Source organism: Chenopodium album, chromosome 11 (genome assembly GCF_948465745.1).
Source record: "Chenopodium album chromosome 11, dcCheAlbu1.1, whole genome shotgun sequence".
Taxonomy (NCBI): Eukaryota; Viridiplantae; Streptophyta; class Magnoliopsida; order Caryophyllales; family Amaranthaceae; genus Chenopodium; species Chenopodium album.
The window spans coordinates 45,280,055-45,307,865 of NC_137844.1; the positions used below are offsets into that span (position 1 = coordinate 45,280,055).

At 37.1% G+C, this 27,811-nt stretch overlaps 1 protein-coding gene across 2 annotated transcripts; it reads right to left on the bottom strand.

Annotated features, from left to right (window-relative positions):
- Window positions 1-247: 247 nt before the first annotated feature.
- LOC145568950 (uncharacterized) lies at window positions 248-26,380 on the bottom strand. Of its 2 annotated transcripts, none has more exons than XM_081628329.1 (20): window positions 26,136-26,380; window positions 25,978-26,050; window positions 24,882-25,004; window positions 24,626-24,795; window positions 23,620-23,769; window positions 15,308-15,451; window positions 13,766-13,826; window positions 11,517-11,839; window positions 10,220-10,357; window positions 9,035-9,151; window positions 6,806-6,892; window positions 6,167-6,289; window positions 5,939-6,059; window positions 5,161-5,286; window positions 4,466-4,597; window positions 3,832-3,974; window positions 3,496-3,636; window positions 2,332-2,652; window positions 1,842-2,009; window positions 248-555 (listed from the first exon to the last, which is right to left on the bottom strand). In XM_081628329.1, the coding sequence occupies exons 1-19, from the start codon at window positions 26,190-26,192 to the stop codon at window positions 1,905-1,907; spliced, it is 2,655 nt and encodes an 884-aa protein (XP_081484455.1). In that variant the 5' UTR covers window positions 26,193-26,380; the 3' UTR covers window positions 248-555; window positions 1,842-1,904. The 2 variants fall into 2 exon arrangements, with proteins under 2 accessions (XP_081484455.1, XP_081484456.1); XM_081628330.1 differs by having other exon boundaries at window positions 248-558.
- Window positions 26,381-27,811: the final 1,431 nt, after the last annotated feature.

The following is a 27,811-nucleotide window of genomic DNA, read 5'->3' on the forward strand; positions in this document are numbered from 1 at the left end:
AATTAGCAGAACTAGTGTATGCAGTCAATTTACTTCCCTTTCCCTCACATACTTCAGGCTTACATATGGTTTGAAATCAATATACTCCGTAGCTTGTTAACCGTTATAGTCATGGATGTGCGCATGTTATAGACCTTATAGTAAAACACCAGAATGGTATAATAGCTAGAGTATGGAGATAATTTTCTATAAAATACACTTCGTATATTTATATGATCAGATAAACTAAGCAGAAATCAGCTTCGTATTTACCGGGTAAGAATTTCAGAAGGGCACAATCATATTACAGTAAAGTTTACAGCACTAATATTAATGAAAATTTCCAAACATCTGCATATAAGAAGTCATGTATGCTCCACAGTGAACATAACCCAAGTCTAAACTATAGAGACAAGTTTAGCATATACCTAACAAAATTGTGAGTAACGACTTAGCCCCAACAGTGCTCCCGTCATTTGAATTGCAGCTATGACGACTCTGGTAGCCTGGAGAAGTATATATTCAAATTTTGGTGTATTTCGTGATATATATCCGCCATTTTCACGATGATAATCCCTGCTAAGAGAAGAGAGCAAAGAATAAGCAAAATATTTCTCACAAACAAAATATTATACTTTCTGGCAACTTATATACCTTAATTCACCCAGATAACTAGATTTTCACCCTTGAATAAGTCAACTGGCAGTGAAATTAAGCAGAACATCTAGGAGCTAGCTATTACTCCGTAAATAACCATATGAACCTAAAAGTTGAAACAATAATTTTTTTCATAAAATTCAAAATAAATACCTTGTACTAGTTTTGGAAGCATTTGTATTTTACACTTGCCATCATAATTCATAACAATTTAATTAAACGAAGCAGAGCATATGTGATCAGGTTGCCAACACTCAAAAGCTCAAAGCAGAAGAGCTAAATATAGCTTAGCTTAGATGCTTAAGCAGTTAAGCTGGCTGCATGAAGTTAAAAGTGAGAAATTGAAATTTGAAAACAAGCAGCATAAAGAATGGGAAAATAGAGATACTTGACCCAAGACCAAACCGGGGAGCAAATTATAAACTAGAGACTTGAGGAAAAAAATTGAAACAAACACCCAATATTATATGGCTCTCTGCCATTAGAATGGCATATTCACCAACAAAACATGTACTATGTATTTCCTAACAAGATCACACATGACTATTTTTGTATATATCAGTACGAAAAAATGGCCATAATTCACAAAGTTTAATAAGAAAAGAGGCAAAGTACAACTAAAAAGAGGAAATCGTATATTTTTTTTATCGAAACAGAAATGACTCAATGTCTTAATTCAGTACATCTAAAAAAAAAGTACGGATTATTATACTATCAACCATTTTCAGAATACAGGTAATTACATAATAAAAAATTATCATAACAATATAAGGAATCAGCAAGCACAAAAATCAAGATTCAAGAACATTAGAGCATTTGCAGGAGTGAGGCTGGCCATCCAGATTCCAGAATACACAATCACATATAATACTTCAGTTTCTCTCTATAACGTTATTTTTAATATAGTAATGGTTTTAAGATAAATTTGGCTTTTCCAATGTATATTTTTTTCCAGAAATTAAGTTGCAAAGATAATATCAGAGATCACAAGCCACATAAAGTTATACACTCATACCAATCTCTCAACATAATTCTCTGTTTTTTTATGGTTTTCTTAGAAACATTTTGAGGGTGGGGGGAAGGAGGGGGGGGGGGGGGGGTAGAAGATAGAAGATTATGCACTGAATATGTTATACCAATACAATAAGAGAGTGCCATTAATGAAGAGAGCAAAAGATAAAGCCCAATAAGATAAATATTATTACCACATGACACCGGGATTGAAGATCAAGTCTGTTGTACTACTTGACTTGAAAGTGCATTTGATATCAGGATGTCATGCTGAACATCTCACTAATTTTTTTCTTCAACCTCTCTACAGAACTTTGTACCTGATGCTGCTGTTCAATGTTCATGCTGCTCATCATGGAGGACTGCTTCAAAGGAAAAGAACAGGGCAATTAAAGTGTGTGCCAAGAGTCAAATTAAACACTACTTAAAGTTCAAAAAGCCTCAGTTCCAGCTTTAATAGAAGCTTAAGCCTCAATTTTAAGATGAAAGGCGATACTGTGGAGTACAATGTAACAAAGGAGTCCATGATTTCAAGAGATCAAATGCAAAAGCAATATTATCCTATCATTACCCCTTAAATTCAGAAACAAAGGATCGCATTTCTAAAAAACAGAAGGATTTCAAGGGTTGTCCTAAAAAAAAAAAGGAATTTCAAGAGATGAAAGTCATAACCAATGCACAAACCTGTAGTAAGAGTATGCTCTGAAAAATGTTATCAATTTCTGTCTGGCATGTAGAAAGAACTGTTCGCATTTTGCTATCCATGGACATCATTATAAAAATGGAAACAAGAGCTCTTATTTTTCTAGGATGATCTCGTGTAAGCTGAGTGTCTCTCAAGAAAGGTAATTCACCAGATTCACCAACCAAAGATACCATTCTATCAAGTAGAAGTTTACAAAATGTGGAGCTTCTATCCAGCAGAAAAAAGCAAGGAAGGAGATAATCGTGCCATGCATAGAAGTTACTGGATGCCTTTTGCTCCTCCTCGGGTACCGGAAACAACTGCATAAAGACCATAAACTCAAGCGAGCCCTCATATAATGTTCAACAATCGACTAGTAACCATTGAAAACAGAAGTTCACAATACCAGAAAAAAAAATATCATCATTATCAGGCATATAGTGTTTTTGGACTAGGGAATTTCAAGGAAATCTAGAGGGAATTATTTTCAATTATACTATGTAAAGAATAGAAAAGGGAGCGGGATAGGGATAAAAAGGGATTCATTTTCCTTCTTTTAAATAACTATGTCTTTCCACTATTGTAAAGATCTGCAAGGAATGTAAGATTTAAAAACTTGCCAAAAAAATATGTTCCAATGGCCTAAACAGTATTTATGGCCTAAATACACATATCATGCAGAAAAGAGCACATATAGAATCTGATCACCATTAACAAACCAAAAAAAAAAAAAGAAAAAAAAAAAAGAAAAAAAAAAAAAAAAAGAAAGAAAGTGGAGATAAATGTAAGTCAAGATGGAAGCTTGGAGATGTACTTATCTAGATGGAAGACATCCAAAGTGCAAAATAATATGATAAGAAAAAACGAATGAGTTCACACATGCAGCAGTGACAAAAAAGGGACTTGATCAATTTTTACAATCATGGTCAATAGAAAAAAGAGGTATGCCATCAAAATGTGACAGTTCCACAAGAGCAACTTTCACACAATTTTGAAAACATAAATGGAATTTTTTTTTTTTAAAAAAAAAAAATAATCACTCAATACAATTTTGGACAGCAAGCCAAAAAAAAAAAAGGCACAAGTGTGTGCATATAGGCATGCCAATTGTGACAGAATAATGGTGAGGTTAAGGAGCAAGAGTGAAACAAAATAACACTTACAAGTGCAACATCAATCATGTAACTCAACATAATATCACCAAGTTTAATGATGCTTTTCTCTGAAAGTCTTGTCGGTCTAGAGTCCACAGTTATAAGCATTCCCATCAATGCACAAGTGTTATGAATAGGTAATTTCTGTGACTGAGGAAAAAAAGATACAGTCAAAATTCCATGAGAAATTACACCAGTTGTATGGATGAATCAGCATATTCAAAATTAATACAGTTTGGATAGTCCACTAAAGAGTAGGGTTAATATAAAAGACTGGGACACGAGAGAAAGAGTAAACAACAATGAGAGCTACTCAAAAGATGTGAAAAAAATTAGCCAACTCACTATATGGTCAAGAACAACATCCTCTAATATCTGAAAAAGCAGTGATGGATCTCCCATCTGACTTAGGAAACAGCAGACACGTCCAGTGACAGATCTAAAAGTTGCTAGATTAGCCTCCTTCAATATTGTGCTACAGGTTTTCTCTGCAATGACAAGGCAAAAAACAACAAACTGTATTATATTGATTGAATAAGAAAAATAGATTGTGATACACGAAGAAAACCGGACAAGAGTCACAAGACATCCTTAATATTCAATGAGAAAATAATAAATCAAACCCTGATGATGAATACCTTCTTTAGATAAGAAACATCACAATTAACAATTGCTAAAAAATTCATTCCACATTTTTTCTTTCCATAGAGAGCCAATTCCATGGGTTCAAAACTACATCACCCACCCCCAATGGGTACCTCAGATTCACCTCTGTGTTTGATAAAGGCCATGTACATGTGCATCATTTTACTAGCAAGGGTCACACTAACAATCCTTTCCACTGAAGGTACTATTCACCTTGAGGTTGCTTATTGTGTTCCATAGGAACTGAATTTTCAACTCTACCGTCTTGATCTTACCAGATATTTCATATTGTGAAAGTCAATGGCACCTGTAATGAAATGGGTACATCACTTACCAGATATTTCGTATTGTGAAAGTAAAGTGACCAAGAAACTGATGTAGTCAACAACATGGATGTGACCAGCGTTATAAGATGAATGTAGGACTTCTATGATCCGAAATAAGACAGAGGGCTCCAAGGAATGAGCTGAAATCAATAATAGAAATAAATATTTAAGTACAGCAGCCAAATAGCTAGAAAGGAAAGATTTAACTTCACTCCCAAATATCAAGATTCATGGTTTAAGGCTCCACAGAAGACGACTACTCATGAATTAAGCTAAACTATTTCATCCAGACACTGTAGCAAGCAGCATAAATAGTCTCTTTTGACATGCTCCAATGAATCTTGATATTATACTTCCTCCGGTCTTTTTTAATTGCAATGTTTGGAATTTTTAATTACTCACACACACCCTTTTGATCGCCTATTTTTAATTATTACATTTGGAAAAATAGTCATGAGAGATTTTGTTTGATGTATACTTTCAAAATATCAAATTTATACAATTCTTACTAAAACATAATTCAAGTTATTAATGGTAAAAGATATGCATTGCAAGCGTGAAATCCTCAACATTGCAATTAACAAAGAACAGAGTAAGTACTGAACTTCAATGTATAATACCACATGTTACTACCAATTCTATTGTTTCAGGTGAACTTATATTTGACATCAATTTTCTAGCATACAAGATAGAAATTGCTTACATAAGCAGCATAATGCCAGTGAGGCAAGTAATTGTCCTTTCAGACAAGAAAAGTAATAGAGACAGCAAATGGAAAGTTCTTGAGATTCTTTGGAAAGTTCCATAAAAGGGCCATAACATAAATGACCTGCAATACAAAAAGAATATGATCAAAGAACAGCACAATATGCTTGGGGTGGAGGGAAGGGTTAATACCAAATCTTAAAAACAAACAGAAGAAAGCGGTGGAGCAAATGCAAAAAAGATTGACGAGCAAGGAAAGGAGATGAACGTATATGAAACACATTTTTTTAAAAAAATTGGTACGAACAATGAAGAAGCCAAAAAGGAACATAAGATCAGAAAACTATATAGTACACATTAGATTATCACTCCTTTCACTATGGCTACACCACATCAATCCTAGAGATGTAATTAATCTCATCTTAATAGTAAAATTGCTGTGACCACCTTTTAGCAAATTGAAAAATAAAAGGAGGTGTGTCCCTGCAATCTCCAATCATCCTGTTTATCAACAGAGCCAATCAGGGTATAGTATTAAATGAATGCTTTATTTTTTAAATACCACTATCTTTAGTTACACAATTGAGCACACCAATGATTGGAGGATGAAACAGTCAAGTTCACAGACAATTAGATAATAATTAGTCTCAAGTATAAATGTAATTCCTCTCGCTCATCTTGTTATCCTATTTGATCCAAAGACCAAAACATCACTATTGATGATGAAGATGACACCCGCAAAGAAAAGAGAAAAAGAAAAAGAGCTATAAATTCACCATTCTCTGATTTTATGCAGTAATACTTTTGCAATTCATCCTGAAGTTTGTCATATTCCACTGCAAGATCGCTGTTTGACAGTCCAATTTGTCCTAGGTGAAGCAAAAGATGCAACACTGCCTGTCAAATTGATGCGATGACATGTAGGGGAAAATTAAGTCATTATGAAAGCCAAAAAGAAACATGGAAGCCATTATTTGTGATATCTACAAAGGCTGTGCTCATACATGGAAGCTTGATGGCTTTTTATTGCTAATTGAATTCAGAAGCAGCCCAATCTCATGTATCCAAGTCTTCTGACAGTCCAGTATTTCTTTATCAGCGGCATCTGAAAATAGGATTTCTTGTTTCTGCAATTAGCAAAGGTGGCTTTAGCATGGTTATCACATAGTACATGGTAATCCAAAATCAACAGTTATCATCATGACACCTTAAGGTTAATAAAATTAATAAGATGACCAACTTCAAAATATTACCTCATACAACCAAAGGGCGTGAGGGAGGAAAGGAAAGGAAAGGAAAGGAAAGGAGAGAGAAAGAGATAGCGAATGAAGGGAGGTGCCTACATGGTGCCATTAACGATTCATAAGAGGTCAAGGACTGTTTTGAGAAGGATCCCCCTCTAATTGGGATTGCTATGAGTTAATCAATAGTTTGATCCTTTTAAAGAACGTTGATAGTTGGGACTGCTAGTGTCAATTTTCCTTGTTAAAAGAAAAAAAAAAAACCAGTTCTGCAGTTTATGACAGTAATTTATATTATCCTTAAGATACCAGGATGATTAGTCCTCTCCACCACCCTTCTGTTTGTATAAGTTATTTTGTTAACAAATATAAAACCATAAATGCAAGTTTATGATAGCTTACAAGAACAAGCATCTCTTCAACAGCTTCCAGGCAAGCCATTTTTAATGATGATTCAGGACTGCAATTCCCAAATGCTGTAGTAAAAGCCTGCAATTTATATTAAATAAGTATACATAAGTGGACAAAAACATTATAGAATCAGACAAGGTTAATTGAAACAAAAACCAATTAGAACACTGTATTATCCAGATATCAGGGATGATGTCAAAAATCATCATGAGTCACGAAACCAATATATTTTTCAGCAGACGATAAATAATATTGATTATCTTCTTATAGAGTTCAACAACCATACAACTATACAAGACACTAAGACTATTAATAATCTTTAATTTGAAGTAACAGCTTGTATACGTGATTCACCATTGTGGAAAATCCAGATAAATAAATCAGCTTATAGGTGATATCTTTTTTCCCTTACATGAGCAAGAATATAAACTTACAAGCAGAACCTACTCCCATTTATGTAGCTTGTAACTCTCCATTTTGGTCAATAAATGTTCTCTTTCCACTGCACATATTTATCCAGCTAAGCTAACAGGAAAAAGAACATTGATCCTCTGTAGGTCCTATTTTTCCCCAGCTGAAGTAGGCCGGAGATATACGAAAAGAGAGACACAATAAATCACCTCTACACTTATTAAACCTTAACAGTCTCAGGTAAGGAAAAAAAATCTATGATTGGATAAAAAGTGGGGATGTCCTCCAGCCAACATAAGACAAAGATAGAACAGCCCCGAGTGGTTAGCCAAAGATTTCTAAATGTAAGTGTTATTGCTCTTAACAGATCCAAGTCATAAACACAACTCTCAGACCTGAATGGCATTCAGATGGTCATCATAGAGTTCCGAATTCATAAGAACTGGTGCCACAAGCCCACAATCATCATCAACAAAAAATTGTTTTCAGGAACTATACGTTTGAAACCCAAACCACCCTTGACCTATCCCAGCTCACAAAATAACATCTGGTCTCTCCTAACCACACTACAGACTGAAAAAAATATCTCATCAACTTTACACCTATAAACCACAACTATAGAATTCCAAACAACTTGAAGTAGATTATTCATTACCAATTAAGGGGAGTTTGGTTTGGGAATTTCAAGAATGGGAAAGGTAATCAACTATCTTAATTCCCTTAAAAATGCTTGTTTGTTCAGTTTTTTCATCCCCTTTATGCTTACAAGTCCCCAATTTCCTTCTTACCATAATTCCCCCCCACCCCCCTTCACACAGACACATACACACACACAGGAATAACTCTTACCCCTAACCCTTAAACACCCAACAACCTTTGATCAACATAAGAGTGATGGAGTTGGTGGAGCATCGGTGGAGAGAAGAGGAAGGGGGGTGAATAACTCACACAGATAACACCTTATATCAAAGGGTAATACTTTCGTTTCCCCCTTTATCCCTTTCAATTTCATTCCCTATACCCCATCCAAACCAAGCATCCCCTTATTTCTAATTAGTTCAAGAGTTACATGACCTACTTTTCTTTTACAAGAATTATGTCCCATGTTTCCACCTTAATCTAGAATCTCAACTAGTATTGCATTGGTATCAGCACTTATCTTCTGATTTCTTTTACAAGAATTACAAATTTCACATAAGTGACTATATAAGCACTTACATTTTTATAATTTTTATAAATGGCTTTACACACTATAATAATTAAATCTGCCTTCCCTTGTTATTTCATCAAGATGGACCAGATATCATTATGCAGAAAACAATCCTTGGTGCATATTTTTTAAGAAAAAAACATTCGTACAATATGTCAATTAAAAAAAAAATTATAGGAAAACATAGAAATATAAATTACATTGGAATCACAATATCGACGATTCCGCAGACCACTGTGAAAATTCCAATACATCCACAAGGTAATGATGTACTTCCCCTGTTTTCTTTTATTTGCAAAACAACCTATAGGCACGCTTTTTTAGAAGTTGATTAAAGTAGGTAACGAGCAACTTGATCAAATAATTTTAACACCAAGATTAGAGATAGCAGATGGGTTAGGTATTACGTGTATAAATTATTTAGATTAATTTGTATGTTTACATTACTTTATCTCTTCCTCAAAGCGTGTGCCATAGTTTCTGAATTTATTAGATCACATCTTTTTACACAAGAAGATGCCTGCCAAGATCTTCAAAGTCATTGCCATAAGTTTTGGAATTTAGTGGAATAAAATCAAGGTATGAGTGAGGGAACAGACCTGTAGAAGGTGATGATCTTGGTCATCTACAGTTGATACAAGGTATGGAATAAAAGGAACCAGAGAAGGCAGTTGCTTGTCATAAAATGCTTTATCGGAAACGTTACTTCTATACAACTGCAAGTTAAAACCAAAAACATGTTACATAGTAGATAAAGAAGAGAAACATATAGCAATACTCACAATATCAATTTTCCAAGGATGATAGGCCCAAAATAATATGAATAATAGAGATACAATTGCCAGAAGAAAAGGTCTACGAAGTGATGGGTCGATGACTGTAAATCCACAAGAGAATAAACTCGTTGAATAAGTTGGCAGTAAAGACAATAAGGGCGTCATACGTCATCAAAGCAGCTAATGTCCATTTTGCAACGGAATAGTTAGGGGAAGGCCAGAGAAGAAAAGTAATTTCAAGAACCGGAATTTAACTTGAACTCGAAAATATACTTCTGGCAGATATACCAAAGTCAATTGTGTTAGATTCTCATTAAAGTTTACCAGACTCATCATCACATGATTTCTACAACTGTGATAACTATGATATTCTACAGAGAAAAATAAAATCCATCAATTATAATTATCAATTGTTTTCTGTACATGCCACATCCATTATCCCATGCAGATTATAGATTCATGTAATAAGATCTGCCAGAAGACTCAGTATCATACTCAGGGTGTTTATTTTAATTTCCTAAAAACAATTATTTCTCTCTCTATGTATAAGAAAAATATTAATAAACACAGCAAAATAAGAGAAGACAACAAAAGGACACAGTCTTGCAAATAATTACTTAATAATTTTACAAAATAGCCCAGTTCCTTTGTATCTCCCCTGTTGTATAATCTAGAAAACCCCAGCAGCCTTAGCCCATAAATATACGGTAGCAAAGTTAGTTTAACCCACAGTAAAATTGTGTTCTCTTCCCCTATAATAAACTACTTTAATTAAAAAATTTACAGGTATTAATCTTATGTGGTATAACATTTCTGGTCTAGCCTGATTTGATGGAAATATTTGAAGGACACACCCAAGCTCAAAGATGTTGTATTTTCATTCTCCAAATGCCCCTGTCCGGCTTCCCCTTAAGGCCTCAAAGTCAGTTCACTACCCCCACATGCAGAATCTGTAGCCAGTCATATATTATTTGTTGAGTTCAACGAATATGTAACAAGAGAACAAACCTCAAAAAGCCAGTCTTTTAAGAAGCTCAAGAACCTTTCACACAAAACAGGAAGTGGGGAGATGTATTGGTTGAAAGTAAAGAATATTCGGGATATTACAGCATTTAATATGTAATATCTGCGATCATAGTGATCATCCTGTCAACCAAAAACAAAAAGGTGAATCAAATAACAACCACAACCACTTATAAATCCAGCAGCTAGCATGATTAAACAAGTTGCATAGGTGGCAATTAATTTCCATAGGACAACAGAGGTCATACATATAAGGCATGCATATAAGACATTCTTCTTTAAATCTTTCAGGGGAGAACACAAGAAGAAAAGCAACTCAAACTTTTATAGGATATTATCTTCATGCATAATTCTATGTTCAGAGGAACACAAGTGAAAAACCATGAAAAGCAAGCAACAATATCATGCAATGAAAGTACAAAAAGCAAGCTCATTGAAAGAATATACATACAAGACACTGTTCTTAGCAATGTCACCTTCACCAAGTTAGATTATAAGAGATGAGATGGAATTTATGTCTCGCCTTATACAGCTAATAGTAGATGCACAACTAAATTATCATGGGAATGAATCATGGGCCCAAAAGTGCATTTCTTCATTTTATGTGTTCTATAGCATTCATAATAGTTGTAGCAAATGATATTCTCACTCTAGGTATTTAGTTTCATAATAGTAGTCTCTAGCTTTCCAAGTTTGTTTTAGCATATATATACAGCCTAATCCCTATGTTATTCCTCAGTTGTGTTATCTGACTTGAGAATTAATCGAGTTTTTTGGAAGTTCACCCAATCACTATGAAGATGAGGATGGTCAGATTCTCCACTTTAGAGCAGATAAGATGGGTTTGAATCCCATACTTAACACTTAGTCACTTGAACAAAAGCACTTGGAGAAGAAATTATCTAACCAGAAAACTAAGGAATTTTGAAATTTCTTGATTTTAAAGCAGTCCTGACTGAATTTCAATTCCAAAAAGCACTAAAATAGTCCAAAAGTGAATTTTTTTCACAATACTTTTACCTTCTTCTAAATAGGTTCTAGTTTCTAGATTATTACGCAAGATTCCTAGCAAGCAACTAAAATTGGAGCTATCCTACTTTCATCATCAGAATATCTCAAGTAGAATACTCTTATTGGAAATGATGAGGATGCAACTCCACCAGCCTATTCCGAAAACAAAATATTCAGGATATCATGCAGACATCACAACAGAACATGTTTTGTGTAAGTCATGAGGATCACAAAAAGTATGTAATCACTTATAAAAAAAAAAAGTGAATACCTCCTCAGAAACAGCACGAGTTGGTTGCATGGGGAAAACAGCAAACAACTTATCCAACAGAAGTAAAGGGAACTTCTCATCCTGTGCATGGATCTCTGTGCTTGGATTAGAGGACATAGAAGTACGTACATCTTGTTGATACTTGCTGATTCCATACACCTTGTACCGGACAATTAGATCTATGCTATGAAGTGTAGATTGCATGCAGTCAAAAGAATGTGAATCAAGTTGAGGTTGAGAGTAGGCCTCTGATATTAAGCCATAGAAGCAGTTGACGAGAACTGGCACAAGATCCTTCAATTTGCCAACGATCAAAATATGGCCTACATTGAAGACATGACAAAAAAAAATTTCTTTTTTCAAAATCATTACTTTAAGAACACACCACTTTCTGACAAGAGGTTCAAGAAACAAAATTGCCAATGCGGTGCAACACATAAGCTCATCTTGCAGTGGGATGGCAGGATTTAGATTCAACCACAAGGCCAAGCTGAGAACAGTAACACATCATGTCATCAATTCTATCTATTAGCTTCTTTTTGAAATCTTTTCCTCAAAATCCTATCCAAAGCCAGCATGTGGACATAATCTATAAATTATTATTAAAGTAATAACCGTGGGGGACACTTGAAGTAATTATGTGAATATTTTCTCTCCAAAACCACATGACATATAGCAAATGAAAACTTATCCTCTTTTTTAGCTATAAATCCTTTTTTTTTTTTTTTTGAAAACAATAGAAAAGACATTTTCTTATAAACAACATCTAGGCTCATATAAGAAGATGAGAAGCATTTTAGACCCTAAACGCCAGTTGAATCTGAAAAGCATTCTCCCTAAACACCAGTTCTCTCTCACACACACAAACTAGTTAAGCGCTCTCCCTAAACACCAATTGAGTCTATTAAGCGTTATATATATTCAATACGCTAGTTAAGCATTCTGCCTAAACACCAGCTCTCACATTCAGTACATTGGTTAAGCATTCTCCCTAAACATAAGTGTTATATATATTCAATATACTAGTTAAGCATTCTCCCTAAACACCAGTTCTCTCTCTCTCTCAATATGTTAAGTGTGATATATATCAATATACTAGTTAAGCATTCTCCCTAAATACCAGTTCTCTCTCTCTCTCTCTCCCCCTCTCTCTCTATCTATCTAGACACTAGTTAAGCGTTCTCACTAAACACCATCTCACTCTCTCTCTCTCTAATGATATCTTTCTCTCATAGCTTAGAAGGTGGTGCTTTATCAGGTGGTACAGGACCGTGACTTACTTTGTGGGTAGTCAAAAGAGTCAATAAGTGACAAAGATAGACAAATATTAAGCAGAAAAGGCAGATTATATAAAAGGCATGAAAAAATTTCTTGCAAAACTTCCTTTTGTCACTTTTTCATTCTTGTAGGTAGGATATAAAAGCTGCGACTAAAAGACCTAGTCATATATATCCAAATAGGCAAAAAATTTGAGTAGCTCAACTTGCTGAAGCAGATAAAAAGTAAACCAAAGATTCTAATGAACTAAATGCTTTGCAAAAACAGAAACGAGAAGCTTGTCATAAATTGCTGTATCAAAATTCAACAGGCAATATTTTGACAGTAAGCCCAAAATTTTAATGGTGTAAGCACTATGATCTAGGGATTGGAGGAAAATTTTAAACGACAAGCTTTAATTTCCTATAAGAAATAGAGAAGTACCAAAGAAATGAAGAACTAACGAAACCTTTAAGAAATATAGCTACAAGGGACAAAAATGAAAATGCAACAACAATTTTAGGGCTTAAAATATTGTAATGAAAGATTTTCTTCGTAAGACCTTAGAGAAACAATATAAAAGTAATAATAATTTGTTTAAGAGTAAGCAGAAATATCATCAGTGAAGCAGATACCGATAAGGGCAACACAGTATACAAAACAAACAGAATTGTCATGAAAAACTGTGTTAAAAATATTTGAGTATGTCACCTAAGTCAAGAAAACACTTATCATTTTTTAAGTTATCATTAAACACTGAGCATTGAGCAATTGCCTCCAAATGCAGAATACATATACAAATTGAAAATTACTGGTTATCAAGCGAGGCATACAAAATTTTATGACCACAAACAAGAAAGCTTTTACAGCACAGGTAAGCATTGTTTTTCAATCATCTTTATTCATAATAACAGTTAAATAATTTGTACTTATATCTTAAGCATTTAAAAAAAAGGAAAGATCAAAGCATAGTATTGAGAATCATTGCATACCAGTAGAATCATTAGGCATGTCTCTCTCAAAAGCATGCAACACTTCTTTTTCAGCATTTGTCTGCATCATCATAAATAATTTAAAAACTGATTATCTAAAGACAGATACATGGTAAGAGTTCAGATTTGAAGTTAAAAAGGCTGACTGAAAATAGCAGTAGAAGGTGCAGTTATATGGCCAAATATGATAAGTGTTTCATGCAAATAACAAATAAGTTCAGGAACGTATTCATATCAATCTAAAGTCTAACGTTCATCTATGGGACATGCCTCATCTAAGATACTACATCCTCATTCAAACCCACAGCACTATAATGACACCGCTCTAAATTTTGCAATCACAGCTTCAATCAGAATTAGCCACAAGTCAAGTCTCATCCCCCAATAATATATATCATCTAGAAACAACAAACAACATGGTATCCCATCATGTGTAGAGCCCTATAAATTGTGTAGAATCATATCATTGGTAGAAAAGGCTTTTCCATACTCCTTGTGCCAACTTTGGATGCAGCACCAGTATCAACTCTTGGCTAAAGCACATTAATGCCTGTCATTTAAAGATTAACTTTCATCTATACTTATTTGCTTTATATAAAAGAGAAATCTACTTTAAGTAAACAGGTGCTTGAACAAGGTCACATGCACACTTCATCTTTTAGGGGGGGTTTTGTGCTCTCTGTTGGAAGTCTGCATTACTAAGTTGAAGTCCTTAGTGCAATTTTCCTTGGTAACCATTATGAAAGTCAGCATTACAAAATTGAGACAGTATGAACAAATTTTTTGGAACAATGAGTTTGAAGACCATGGATTACTGACTAGGGTTACAAATTAACTAGGATAAGTGAATCTTTGGACTAGCCCATGGTTTCATTACTTTTGTTCCTCTTGTCTCTTAGGCCCTTCTATACTATATAGAATGGCTGCATTGCAAAAAGATACAAGTGAAAGATACTGTATATCTGGTTTGCCTGACTGCATACAACGTCTGTGTCAAAGATTTCATTAATTTAATGGCTTAAGAACCAATACGAAAAAAAAAAAGAAAAAGGTTGAATCGCAAGCTCGTTTTCTGTAAACAAAAGCTTTCCTAAGACCTTGGTAGAGAAAGCCATACAAAGGACCTAGTAAGATCTGAATTTTATTGATTTAAGCAAACTACGGAAGTACAACATCAATGTATTAAATTAGAACACAATTCTCATGAGCTCTAAAGGTCAAATATTTATCTGAGTTAAATAAGAACAACTGCTTTCAGAGGTAAATAACTCCAAACATTAAGAATATGATTTTACTGAATTCAAAGATATTCTTTATGTGATTTTCAAACAATTACTAAAGGGAGGGGGGGGGGGGGGGGAGGAGGGGGAGAAGATCATTATTACTTGTCCAGGTTGCTAACAAAAAAAGGCAAAGTTTAAATTTGAATCAGAATAAAAAACAATATTGGCAAGAAAAAAATAAAATAAAAAATAACCAACTCCTAAAAAAAAAAGACCAAAGGTTAGATGTTCGAAATATTAATAATAAAAAGGATGGTACCTGTCCAGAAGAATGAATTTCTTTTCCATTTGATGGCAACAATGACAAGCAGCGCATCAGGGAAGAAAGAGCAAACTTGAGTTTGCTTTTCTCCTCCGAAAAAAGTTGGTTCTTCTGCAGTAGATCTGTATAATTTTCCAGAGCCTGCAGTCAATCAGGAGAGCAGAACATACAAAGGGCAAAAAATCAAAGACCACACCGGGATGAGAAAAAATAGGGAGGGAGATGAGGAAGAGTAGAGTTAGAGAGAGATGTATTATTGTATTTTTTTTTTTTTTTTTGAAACAATGTATTATTGTATTTCTCATGGAAAACTACTGCCCAAAGCTCAAATACAATAAAACAAATTACCAAAGTAAAATAAAACCAGTCATGGACTCATGGTATATCTCTGGTTGCAGGATTTCATTATGACATTACAGTCATAGGCTTACATGACTCCTACAGGCTACAGTACTATGAGTTGATAGGTAGGTTCATTTGGTTCTGTCTTCTCAACACTCTAATCAAGGAGAGCAATGGCAATTTTCTTTTCTTGATTATTTTTGAAGATACAAGTTAAAGAGATGCCAAGGGGATACCATCCCGTCCACCCATATATAAATAACACAAAAGGAGGCCTAAGAGCAAAATGATGCATGCCTTCAAGCTATCATGAGGCAATTCATTTAACAAAATCAGAAAATCTCAAGTATCATTAAGAGATCAAACTTTACTCCAAGAGTACAATAGCCTCAAAAATAAAATAAAAAAACGGAAAAATTATAAAAATAATCTCAACTACACTTGTCTTCTCATTTTAATTCAAATTATAGTTTAACCTAGAATAATCCCATTTATGTTGGTAGCCTTCTCAAAACAGCCTCCCTTTTGTGTTAACCTATTCACAGGGTTAAAAGGTTGGTGTGTCAATTTTTAATTGGCTTTGGTTATGTTTATATTTTTATCTAATTAATTTTTTCCCTTTCATGCATTTCTTTACCCACAGTTTAAAAAAAAAAAAATATCCTTCCCTAATTTTCCAACAGTATATGGAGGAGCAACCATCCACCATAGCTGCCCCCCCCCCCCCATCACTTGCCACTTGAACCACCACCACCGACAGCCAACCATCACTGAGGCCACCTTCACAAACTTTCCACAAAAAAACAACATTCCCTCAAAAACACAGCAACTACTACCGCCTTGAAGTTGCGTAATTCACACATCCTCCTCCATCAAAAGACATCGGCACTACGCTCACCATTATAAACTAAGAGAGCTTATTCATTAAGCTAATCAACCAATTGAGAGTCCCAAATTTATTAATAATTCCACAGTTTTCACTGCCGACTTCACCAAGCAACCTTTCCCTCACCCTCCCTAGCCTCCCTTTCTTTCTATGTCTCAATCTTCTTTGATTTTCGCTGCATTTCCACCCAACACCAACACACTTAGCTGTCCGACTAGGGCGAGGTAGTGGAGTGCAATAGACTAGCTGTTCAAGCTCAAAATAAGCAGATAATGCGGAATATAGATAGAAGATAGGGGAAAGTTGAGGGCTTTAATTGAAAGATTAAAACTTGGCGGCTACAAAGGAATATCAATAAAGATACTCTCTTGGAGGCTACTCTACTGTTCTATTGCTAGGCTACACTCTACTAATCACCAAAAATCCACACACTGCCACTCTTACATTCCTTTCCTTTTTATATCAGCACTGCCCTACACAAAAAAAAGCCCTAATCATTGTTGTCATTTGTCCTGTTGTGTGACAAGGTGACTGCCGTGCCCTTTACCACAATTTACATAATCAAATTACATCATTTGTCATTTAGCTGCTGTCCTTGTTGCTGCTCCTGACCCTTGGGTTGTTGTTTGTGCCTTCTTGCATATACTCTCATGGGTTGCTGCTGTAGTTGCTGTGGGTCGACCCGATACATTGCATTACTCCCCTCCCGGACATTCACCTTGTCCTCGAGGTGGAATGATGGGAAACGGAGGTTAATAGCATCAAAATCCTCCCAAGTGGCTTCAAAGTCTGAGAGGTTCTGCCATTTCAACAGCACTTCAGTAGCGGTTCTGCCACCTGCTGTCCTCTGCCTCACATCCAAGACTGCCTCAGGTTCTGCCAGCAACTCCAGATTAGCAGTGAGCTGAGTGGGAAGGGTGGGGCTAACAGGCAGGCTGCCCACAGCCTTTTTCAGCTGTGAAACATGGAATACGGGGTGTACCTTGCTCCCCTCTGGTAATTTCAAGCGGTATGCAACCTTCCCCACACGCTGCAAGATCTCAAAGGGTCCATAGAAACGTGCAGCCAGCTTTTCATATGGTCTCTTAGCAATTGATTGTTGTCGATATGGCTGCTGAGGAATACCCAATCACCCACTGCAAACTCCACATTCCTCCTATGGCCATCAGAACAGCATTGGCCTTCATCAATTGCTTGCTGAGCTCGATTGAGGTTCATTTTAAGCTCATCCAAAATTAAATCCCTCTCAAGCAACCATTCCTCCAAGCTCTTCACCAATGTTGAACCTTGCTTCACCTTCCATACCGTCGGGGGGTCCCTACCATAAACCACTTTGAAAGGTGTCATGTTAGTGGAGGTATGAGGAGAGGTGTTATAAGAATACTCCGCCCAAGGAAGCCATTGAGCCCAAGCCTTGGGTTTGCTTGCTACGAAGCACCGTAAGTATGTTTCCAGCTTGTTAACTACTTCCGTTTGGCCATCCGTTTATGGGTGGTATGCGGTGCTTCTCTTAAGATGAGTACCTTGAAGTCGATAGAGCTCCTTCCAAAATATACTCATAAATACCTTGTCCCTATCCGACACAATGGAGGAAGGAAATCCATGAAGTCGTACTATCTCCCACACAAAAAGGTCAGCCACCTTGAGAGCATTAAATGGGTGCTTCAAACCCAAGAAGTGGCTGTATTTGGACAGCCTGTCCACCACCACCAGAATCGAATCCACCCCCTTAGAGAGTGGTAATCCCTCTATGAAGTCCATGCTTATATTATCCCAAATCACCTCCGGAATTGGGAGGGGCTGCAATAAACCGACACTGGCTTGCTGTGAGGGTTTGTTCCGCTGGCAGACCCCACATTGTTGCACATACTCCCCTACTCTCTTCCTCATGCTCGACCAAAACCATCCTCCTACCAATCGCAAATAAGTCTTCACCTCACCTTCATGGCCCCCGTTGGAGTATCATGGTACTCCTTAAGAAGCACTGGAATGTACTTCGAATTTTTGGGAAGAACAAGTCTTCCTTTGTACAACACCCTGCCACCCTCCAAGTGAAACCCGGGGTGAGTACTCCAAGGACTGTCTCAGCCAGCCAACCAAGTATCCCCCTCCAACTCTTTCTCAAGCTCGGCCCAGTCCACCAAAGGTGTGGAAATCATGGCCCCACACTGCACCACAGTCCCTCCTTTTCGCGAGAGAGCGTCGGCCACCCTATTGGATGGACTGGGTTTGTATTGGATCTCATAATCCATCCCCATTAACCTCCGCATCCACCGTTGGTACTCACTTCCCACCTCTCTTTGTTGTGTTAGGAATCTTAGACTTTGTTGGTCGGTCCTAATGATGAAATGCCTCCCCAAAAGATAATGTCGCCACTTAGTCACCGCCAAGCTAACCGCCATCAATTCCTTCTCATATATAGACTTAGCTTGATTCCTCACCCCGAGTAGCTTACTATAGTAAGCTATAGGCCTACCTTGTTGCATCAACACGGCACCAAGTCCAAAACCCGACGCATCCGTTTCCACTACAAACTCAAGCTGAAAATCCGGCATCCTAAGCACCGGGGCTGTGGTCATAGCCCTTTTGAGAGCTGAAAATGCTTCGGCTGCCACCTTAGTCCACCCAAAGCTATCTTTCTTCAATTGGGAAGTGAGTGGTCCGGCTATTTGGGCGTAGTTGGCCACAAATTTCCGATAATACCCGGTTAACCCAAGGAACCCTCTTAACTCCCTTAAGTTTTTGGGCTCTTCCCACTCAACCATCGCCTTCACCTTATCCATGTCCATGGCTACCCCTTTCTCTGAGATAACATGACCCAAGTATACCACTTCCTCTCTCCCAAACTCACACTTCTTAAGGTTGGCATACAACTTATGCCTCGATAATTGCTCTAACACCACCCTCACATGTTCCTTGTGTTCCTCTTCCTTCTTACTATACACAAGGATGTCATCAAAAAACACCAAAACAAACTTCCTCAAGTGCGCCTTGAATACTTCATTCATTAGAGATTGGAATGTTGCCGGTGCATTAGTTAAGCCGAAGGGCATAACTAGGAATTCATAGTGCCCTTCGTGAGTGCGAAAGGCCGTTTTGTGGACATCTTCGGATTTCACTCTAATTTGGTGATACCCGGATTTCAAGTCCAACTTAGAGAACCATTTAGCCCCATGTAACTCATCAAGTAACTCATCGATCACCGGAATCGGGAATTTATCCGCCACGGTCTCTTTATTCAAAGCCTGATAATCGACACAAAACCGCCACGAACCATCTTTCTTTTTCACGAGAATTACCGGGCTTGAGAAGGGGCTTGTGGATGGTTGGATGATCCCGGCTTGTAACATTTCTTGAATCAACCGCTCAATCTCATCCTTTTGTGCCTGGGAGTACCTATAAGGCCGTACACTGATTGGGTCGCTGCCATTTTTCAAGACTATAGCATGCTCTCTTTGATGGCAGCCTGTGGGCATGTCAAAAACGGCCTTAAATTCTTCTAGTAATGCTGCTAGGAAAGTTGGAGGTTGTGGCTGCCCCTCCTCCTCGATCTCTCCTTTCTCCAACCTACTCATTTCTACCATCACACCCTGCCCTTCTTTGCACAAGCTTCTTATCATGGCTTTCAAACTAATTTGGGTGGCTTCAAGTGAAGGATCGCCAATGAGAGTAACTGGCATCCCCCCCACCTTAAATTTCATGACATGTGACTTCCAATTGGTGGTCACGGCGCCCAATTTCTCTAACCACTGCACTCCCAAAATGACATCGGCATTACCGAGCTCGAGGGGTAGAAAGTCCTCAACAATGGTGACTTCCCCATTTAGTTTCAGCTTCACTCCCTTGCAATTGCCCTGACCCTTGATTACTTCGTCGTCCCCCAAAGCCATTGAGAAGTCGCCTCCTCTCGACACCGGAATAGCCCTCTCACGAACCACCTCCGCCGCTAGGAAATTGTGAGTGGCGTCGGGGTCAATCATGACAATCACAGTGCCCCCCGCCAATCCCCCCCGCAATTTCATAGTTTTGGGGTTTGAAATCCCAATTACAGAACATAGCAACACTTCAGCCACCGTGTCGTCTCTGTCCTCTTCGTCTTCCGCACACGGCTCTCCGTCCTCCCCGGCCACCAATAACACACTCATCTCCTTCCTTCGGCACCGATGACCCACGCTCCAATTCTCGTCACACCGGAAACACAGATTTTTGGCTCTCCTTTCTTGTAGTTCAGCCTCAGTTAGCCGTCGAGTAAAGGTGGAGCTTCGAGTTTGAGAGGTGCCTGGGTTTCCCGACATATTCACAGAAGCTGAGCCTTGAGATTCTGAAGGTTTGGCCCATGTCTTAGCTGGCCCAAAGGAATGATTGGGCACCCCATAGGTTTGGATCAGCCCAGACCCACCTGGTTTGGGAGTATTGGGCGGGTTAAAAGAATTTTGGGAATTTTGGGCCGGCCAAACTTGTACCCACTAGACTGAACCCTCTTAGTCTGACTAACCCTATTATTTTCTTCGATCCGACCCGCCAGTTCCATGGCTCCCAGCATTCGAAGCTCCGGTTTAATGTCCCCTTTCAACCCATTTAACTGAGCCATCATAATATTCTCAGGTATCCCTTCCAAAGGAGCTGCTAGCGATATACCTCCTCCGATACTCCTCCACGGTGCCGGTTTGTTCCACGGCAAGCCATTGCTCGTACAAAGATCCGGTATGTGACGGTCGGAACTCGTGTAAGATTCGTTGTTTGAGATCCGGCCACCGGTCTCCTTTTTCTCTCCCATTGCAGCCACTTGATCGCAGCTCCGTCTATAGCCACCACCGAAGCTTCCGAGTTTTTCTCTCTTCGTTAGTTGGTAGAATTCAAAAAACATCTCGGCTCGGAGCATCCAGTTATCCGGGTTTGTTCCTTCAAAGAGGGGCATCTCTAACTTCCTGTGCTTCCATTGACCACCACCTCCGCCCCCATTCTGCCAGTTCCTGAACTCGAAGGGTACCTCTTCTCCTTCGTCGTCACCCCTCCATCCCCTTCTGAACGTATTACGAGGCTCGTTCTCTCCGTGGTCGTGATTCTGGCTAACCTCGACTTCAAAATTCACCACAGGCTGAATAATGGGTGGTGGTCTAACACCTTGGCCACCAGCTGCGGCCCGTTTCATCTCCTCGCGAAATTTTAGGTTATTCTCCCTTTCAATCGCGGCGAGCCTCTCATGATCGATTCGAAACCGATCGATACTGTCCTCTAGCCTTGCCGCGGTTCTAGCCAGAGCATCCTCCGACCGCTTCCGCTCAGCCTCCAATACCCCCGCCACTGCTGCTTGTACCGCTCTCTCTATAGTGTTTTCCTGAGTCCCGAGTTTGTCAGCAATGCTCTTGAGGTGAGCTTCCTGTAAGTCACATTTTCCTTCAATGGCTGCGAGCTGAGACTCCACCGTTACCATCCTTTCCTCCACAGCCTCCACTCTCGTGGATAAAGTGCTCACCATGGTTAGGATCGAACTGCTCTGATACCAAGTTTGCAGTAAACTAGCTATTCAAGCTCAAAATAAGCAGATAATGCGGAATATAGATAGAAGATAGGGGAAAGTTGAGGGCTTTAATTGAAAGATTAAAACTTGGCGGCTACAAAGGAATATCAATAAAGATACTCTCTTGGAGGCTACTCTACTGTTCTATTGCTAGGCTACACTCTACTAATCACCAAAAATCCACACACTGCCACTCTTACATTCCTTTCCTTTTTATATCAGCACTGCCCTACACAAAAAAAAGCCCTAATCATTGTTGTCATTTGTCCTGTTGTGTGACAAGGTGACTGCTGTGCCCTTTACCACAATTTACATAATCAAATTACATCATTTGTCATTTAGCTGCTGTCCTTGTTGCTGCTCCTGACCCTTGGGTTGTTGTTTGTGCCTTCTTGCATATACTCTCATGGGTTGCTGCTGTGGTTGGTGTGGGTCGACCCGATACATTGCATGGAGTTGGTCTAGTGGTGCAGTTGTCTTGAGGGAGTGGTGAGGAATGTTGCCGTGGTCTAGGGCCTGGGTTCAAGTCGGGTGGAGATAGAAGCTAGGCAAGGTAATGAAACGGAAAAAGATCTAGTCTTCAATAGAATAAAAAAAAATATAGTAATAATTTACCAGTCTTACAAGTAGTAGGTCATTTTGGATGTTTTGAGAAAGATCCTCTCACAGTTGGGGTTAATTTGAGTTAATGAATAGTTCGGACTAAAATGAGAAGAACCCCAATAATTGGGATTTTTCTTGTTAAGTATTCCTAAAAGATTATTCAAACTTTGATGAGAAGAATATCTACCATAAACATTATGGGTTCCATTCTTTCCAAGTGTACCACCTTGACATGGAGAGCACACTAACTAACCAGATGTCTCAAGTGCCTACTGCCTAGTGATAATTCAAAGGAGCGGAGACATGTTTGATTTAGAGGTTTAGAAAAGGAATTTGTGATCCTTGTTTCCTTTAGTGTGTGTTGTTTGAGTTTCTCATTCCCCATTTCCAATTTCACGCTAACAGATATTAAAATCACTACTTTAAATGCATTGCAAAGGGAAGTAGTAGATATATTAAATAAATAAATAAATAAACCTGACCATGAGAGCAATAGGAGGTAAAAGATAGCTAAATTCAACATTTTAACGAAAGAGTGCAATTGGATATAATCTTTAAGTATGTCACCATTTCTCTCCAATCACAATGCCAGCAAAGTAAAGCAAAGCATAAGGTTCAATTGGTTTCTTGGGACTTCCCACAAATCATGATTCCACTCATAAACTCCATCATTGATAAAAACTTTGCAAGAACTAAGGAAACAAGGTTGGCAAAACCCATAATAAAGGCCACAAATACTTCTGATCGGGCACACACTACAGTGCACACCTAGATCTAGGTGTACCCAAAGCTACTATATCTTGCTCATTTTGGAATTTCTTCGTTGTTCATTTGGAAGCAAACAAGTAGAAATAAAGCCTTGGGTGTACCTGTACCTATAAACACCTAAGAATTCTAATTCATAATAGTCGACAATAAAGAAACTGAAACACAAGCAAAACGCTCAACACATTATACCTTTTCAGCATACGTGGAAAAGGCCGGAGGATGAGTCTGAACCACAAGATCAAAGAATTTGAAAGCCATAAAGCGAACATCAATTGCTAAATTTGTCATTGCTTTGAATATATACGCCATAATAAGAGATATAGGAGCCCCCTTAATGTCCTTCAAAAGATAAAATGAAGTAACATAAAGATGAGAACATCACAAATAAAGTAAAACAAACAAATTAAACATGATCAATCCAAATGAAGAAAAAATAAAGCAAGAATGAGTTGAACAACCCTATGGCCTATGCAGATAAAACCATAGATTACATTGCCAACTAATCAAGTAATAGCAACTGCAATAATCTACAGCACAATAGCCCAATTGATAGAGTTTGCCATGCTTTATGAAATGGTCGATCCATGGTGCCCATACTATGGAGGACATGAAGTGCATTAATCTTATTGAGATACCTAAACCAAGAAGTAAAATTCCAAGCTTACAAAACTTTTATAGGATAACTACCCATTGCAAATAATATATATGAATTAATCATTACCTATTAGGCCTTTCTCTTTGTTCAATATATAAGCTACAGTAATCATGAGTCATTTAGCTTTTGTACTATTTATATGCGAGCAGGGGTTCTATGACTAGAGGCAAAAAAAAGCTTTGAGTTTCACCATCACATCAATCATGGAAACTAAACTTCTTTTATATAAAAAAAATAAGGAAAAAAAAAAAGTACAGCTAAAAAGGCTTGGAAGAGTTTTACAAGTATAATTTCTTCTGAAAGATATTTTGAAAGTACTAAAGTACTACCCATACTAGACATGCAATTCACATATAATGAAACAAATAAAAAAGATCTACAAAAGAATTATGTCACAAAATATTCTTGACTCAAACTTTTAGAATCAGCAAAAAAAATTATCAAGTTCCATCATAGCTTTACCACACTGTAAAGGGAAAAAAAAGAGTAAAATACTAAAACCACCAATCATCTATACGTAGCTACACAAACAAAATTTACCTCCTTGCATCCTGGAAGGATAATGGACTTAAATAGTTGAAACAGAGTTTCACGAAGTACTTTATCGTCATCACTGATACGTTCACGCAATTTCTCAATAACAGCATTCTTGTGCAATTTCAGCTCCGCTGGGAATTTAAGCAATAAATCCTTGATACCTACCAATGCATCTGCACACACAAAGTATAAGCTATTTCTGCATTAAAGAGATGTATTATAGCACCAATTGAGTAAAGGCTTTCAAGTCGACACAGACCTCTACGAACTTTGACATTATGATGAGATGTTTGTTGCAACAGCTCCTTTAAGGTAAGGCCTTTCTTGCTCACAGCGACACCCTCTTTATCCAATGCCACACTTTGCTCCGGAAGAATTATAGCTGCCCAAACACCAGAACGTTAAGAAACCATTAATAAATAACAACCAGCCATTGCATCATGGGAAGCAACACATAAATTAAAAAATAAACTTTGAAAACAAAGTGACATGAATTATTGATCCATTAGAACATTCGAAGTACTTAATAATCCCTTCATTCCATTTTGTTCTTCCTGTTTGCAAACTTCAAAAGGTATATTTTAAATTACGTGGTTGTAAAATTTACAAAGTTAGTACTTAAAAAAATACACTTTGGGACAAATCTATCAAGATCTTAAGTAATTAATTGTCACAATTTGGCTCTGTATTTGTGAGTTGTGACAACCCATTCAATGAAAGAACAAATAGAAACAAAGGGAATATAAGCTAAATAACTACCCTAATGTTTATCACCCATTGCAAATGTAAACCACTAAGGACTAATAAAATTAAGCATTTATGCGCTCAAAAAACAAAAGGAACTCAGCATGAAATCAGTTTAGCACTTGCGCATACACATACCCCTGCAAATATGATGGTGGATACGTATGCTCAATGTGCATTCGTTGAACATCAATCCTAACTTCACAGCACGTGATGACTAACTCCAACGAACATAAACTCTAGTTATATGAATTAGCTCTTATGACATAAACTCCAATGAACATAACATCATCTTAGTTATACAAAGTAGCTCTTATGTTCATCGGAGTTAGTCTTCATGTTCTTTGAAGTTAGGCTTGATGTTTTAACAATGCATAGTGAGCACTATGCATATGCCTCCACTATCCAATTAACACATATCATACATCGCGACATTAATCAAAATTACCAATTTCTAAAGTAATTCATTTTTCAACACTGACAAATACGATAACTAAAAATTCAGTTTTTAACAACTCAATTCAAAAATTCAAAAGTAATTCATTTTTCATAAATTCGAAATCAAAGTAAATACAAAACATTGCAAACTTAGATAATATTAATAATAATACCTTTGGTTTTAATTTCAGTATTGGTAACATTATGAGCCGGCGGCAACTTCCTGCCCAACTTCTTCTTAAATTTCTGAAAAACAAAAACAAAAAAAATTAAATTAATCACAAATTCATCAAAAACTCAACAAAAAAACACTTGCAAGATTAATTCATACCTTGAAATCAACACCACGAGGTTGCGGTTTCTTCGAAGGTGTTTTTGAACGACCCATGCTTCTTTAACTACAAATTTACTACTTTAATTGATGTTATTGAGGGTTTAATCAGGGTTTTAGGGTTGTTTTAGGAGAGAGAAAGCGTTATCGAGAAATAGAAGGAGTGATGGTTGAAAGACGAGTCGACGAGTCGGGGGCAATGGAGGATTACGGTGGAGCCGGCGGCGGGTAGGGAGCAAAATAAAAATGCAGGGCGGGAATAGTAGTTAACAAGAGGAAATACTACCAGTCTACCAGTAGTAGTTTTCTCATTCATGGAGAATATTTTAGACCTAGGTAAATTTAATTAACCCTCCTCGTATTAGAATAATTACATCGGTTTAACTTTTACGCTAGGAAATTTAATTATCAACTTTAACTTGTATAAAAGGTGGCAAACTGGCAAATAAAAGCAAAATGCCTTACACCCCGTTCTTTAGAGCTACTCTGCTCTACTCTACTCTGCTGAAATTTGCTCTACTCTGCTGAAATTTGCTCTACTCTGCTCTGCTCTGCTCTACTCTGCTTCAATCTGCTCTGCTCTTCTCTGCTTAAAAATAATACTTAATATTGAATTATTTTAATGAATTAATATTTAATAATAATATTATTATTAAAAATTAATATTTAATAATAATAATAGTAATAATAATAATAATTAATATTTAATAATTATAATATTAATGATAATAATAATAATAATGATAATAATAATAGTAATTATAATAATGATAATAATAGTAATAATAATACTTATTATTATAATAATAATAATAATTAATTTTTATAATAAAAATTAATATTTAAAGATAATAACTAATATTTAAAGATAATACTAATTATTAATTTTTAATAATAATAATAAAAATAATAATTAAATAATATTTAATAATAATTAAATAATATTTAATAATAATTATTATTATAATAATAATTAATATTTAATGATTATAATAATGATGCGGTAATATTAATAATAGTAATAATAATAGTAGCAGTAGTACTATTTAATAACAATAATGGTCATGTTAGGGAGTACAATAGGGTGATCCTCTAGGCCCTTTGCTTTTTGCTTTGGTTGTTCACCCGTTAGTGTGTCAAATAAGAGATTCTTTTGACTTATGTTTGCAAGCTTGGTATTTAGATGACGGTACTATTATTGGTGATACCTTAGTGGTAGGAAAGGTTTTGGAGTTGATTTTGGCGGAGGGACCTCGTCTCAGACTCCATGTCAATGTTGAGAAAACGGAGGTATTCTGGCCCTCGGGACCTTCATAGCCGTCTCGTTGGTGTCTTTCCTCCAGATATTGGTCGTCCTGTGCATGGTGTTAAGTTGCTGGGTGGTCCTGTCAGTGCAGATTCCTCTTTCTGTGGTGAGCTTGTTTCGCAGAGAGTGTCGAAGACCATTGTGCTAATGGATGCTGTTGCTACTTTGCTATGCTCACTTGTCCTCCTCGTCTTTTTGAAACGGCACAGGTTTCTTTTGACGTGGCCCTTCGGGCTTCTTTGGAGCGCATTGTAACTGCTTCAGAGCCTGGTTTTGGTGATTGGCAATGCCAATTTGCCACCTTACCTTTTGCTTATGGTGGTTTGGGTGTCTATTCGGCGGGTGATGTTCGACATTATGCTTTCCTTGT

Excerpts from the sequence above, each read along its gene's own strand:
- LOC145568950 (XM_081628329.1), bottom strand. The coding sequence starts at position 26,192 with ATGGGTCGTTCAAAAACACCTTCGAAGAAACCGCAACCTCGTGGTGTT. Across the intron at positions 10,358-11,516 it reads CTCGTGCTGTTTCTGAGGAG|GATGATCACTATGATCGCAG; the intron begins GTATTCACTTTT and ends TTTGGTTGACAG. Across the intron at positions 3,637-3,831 it reads ATGTTGTTCTTGACCATATA|TCACAGAAATTACCTATTCA; the intron begins GTGAGTTGGCTA and ends TTTTTTCCTCAG.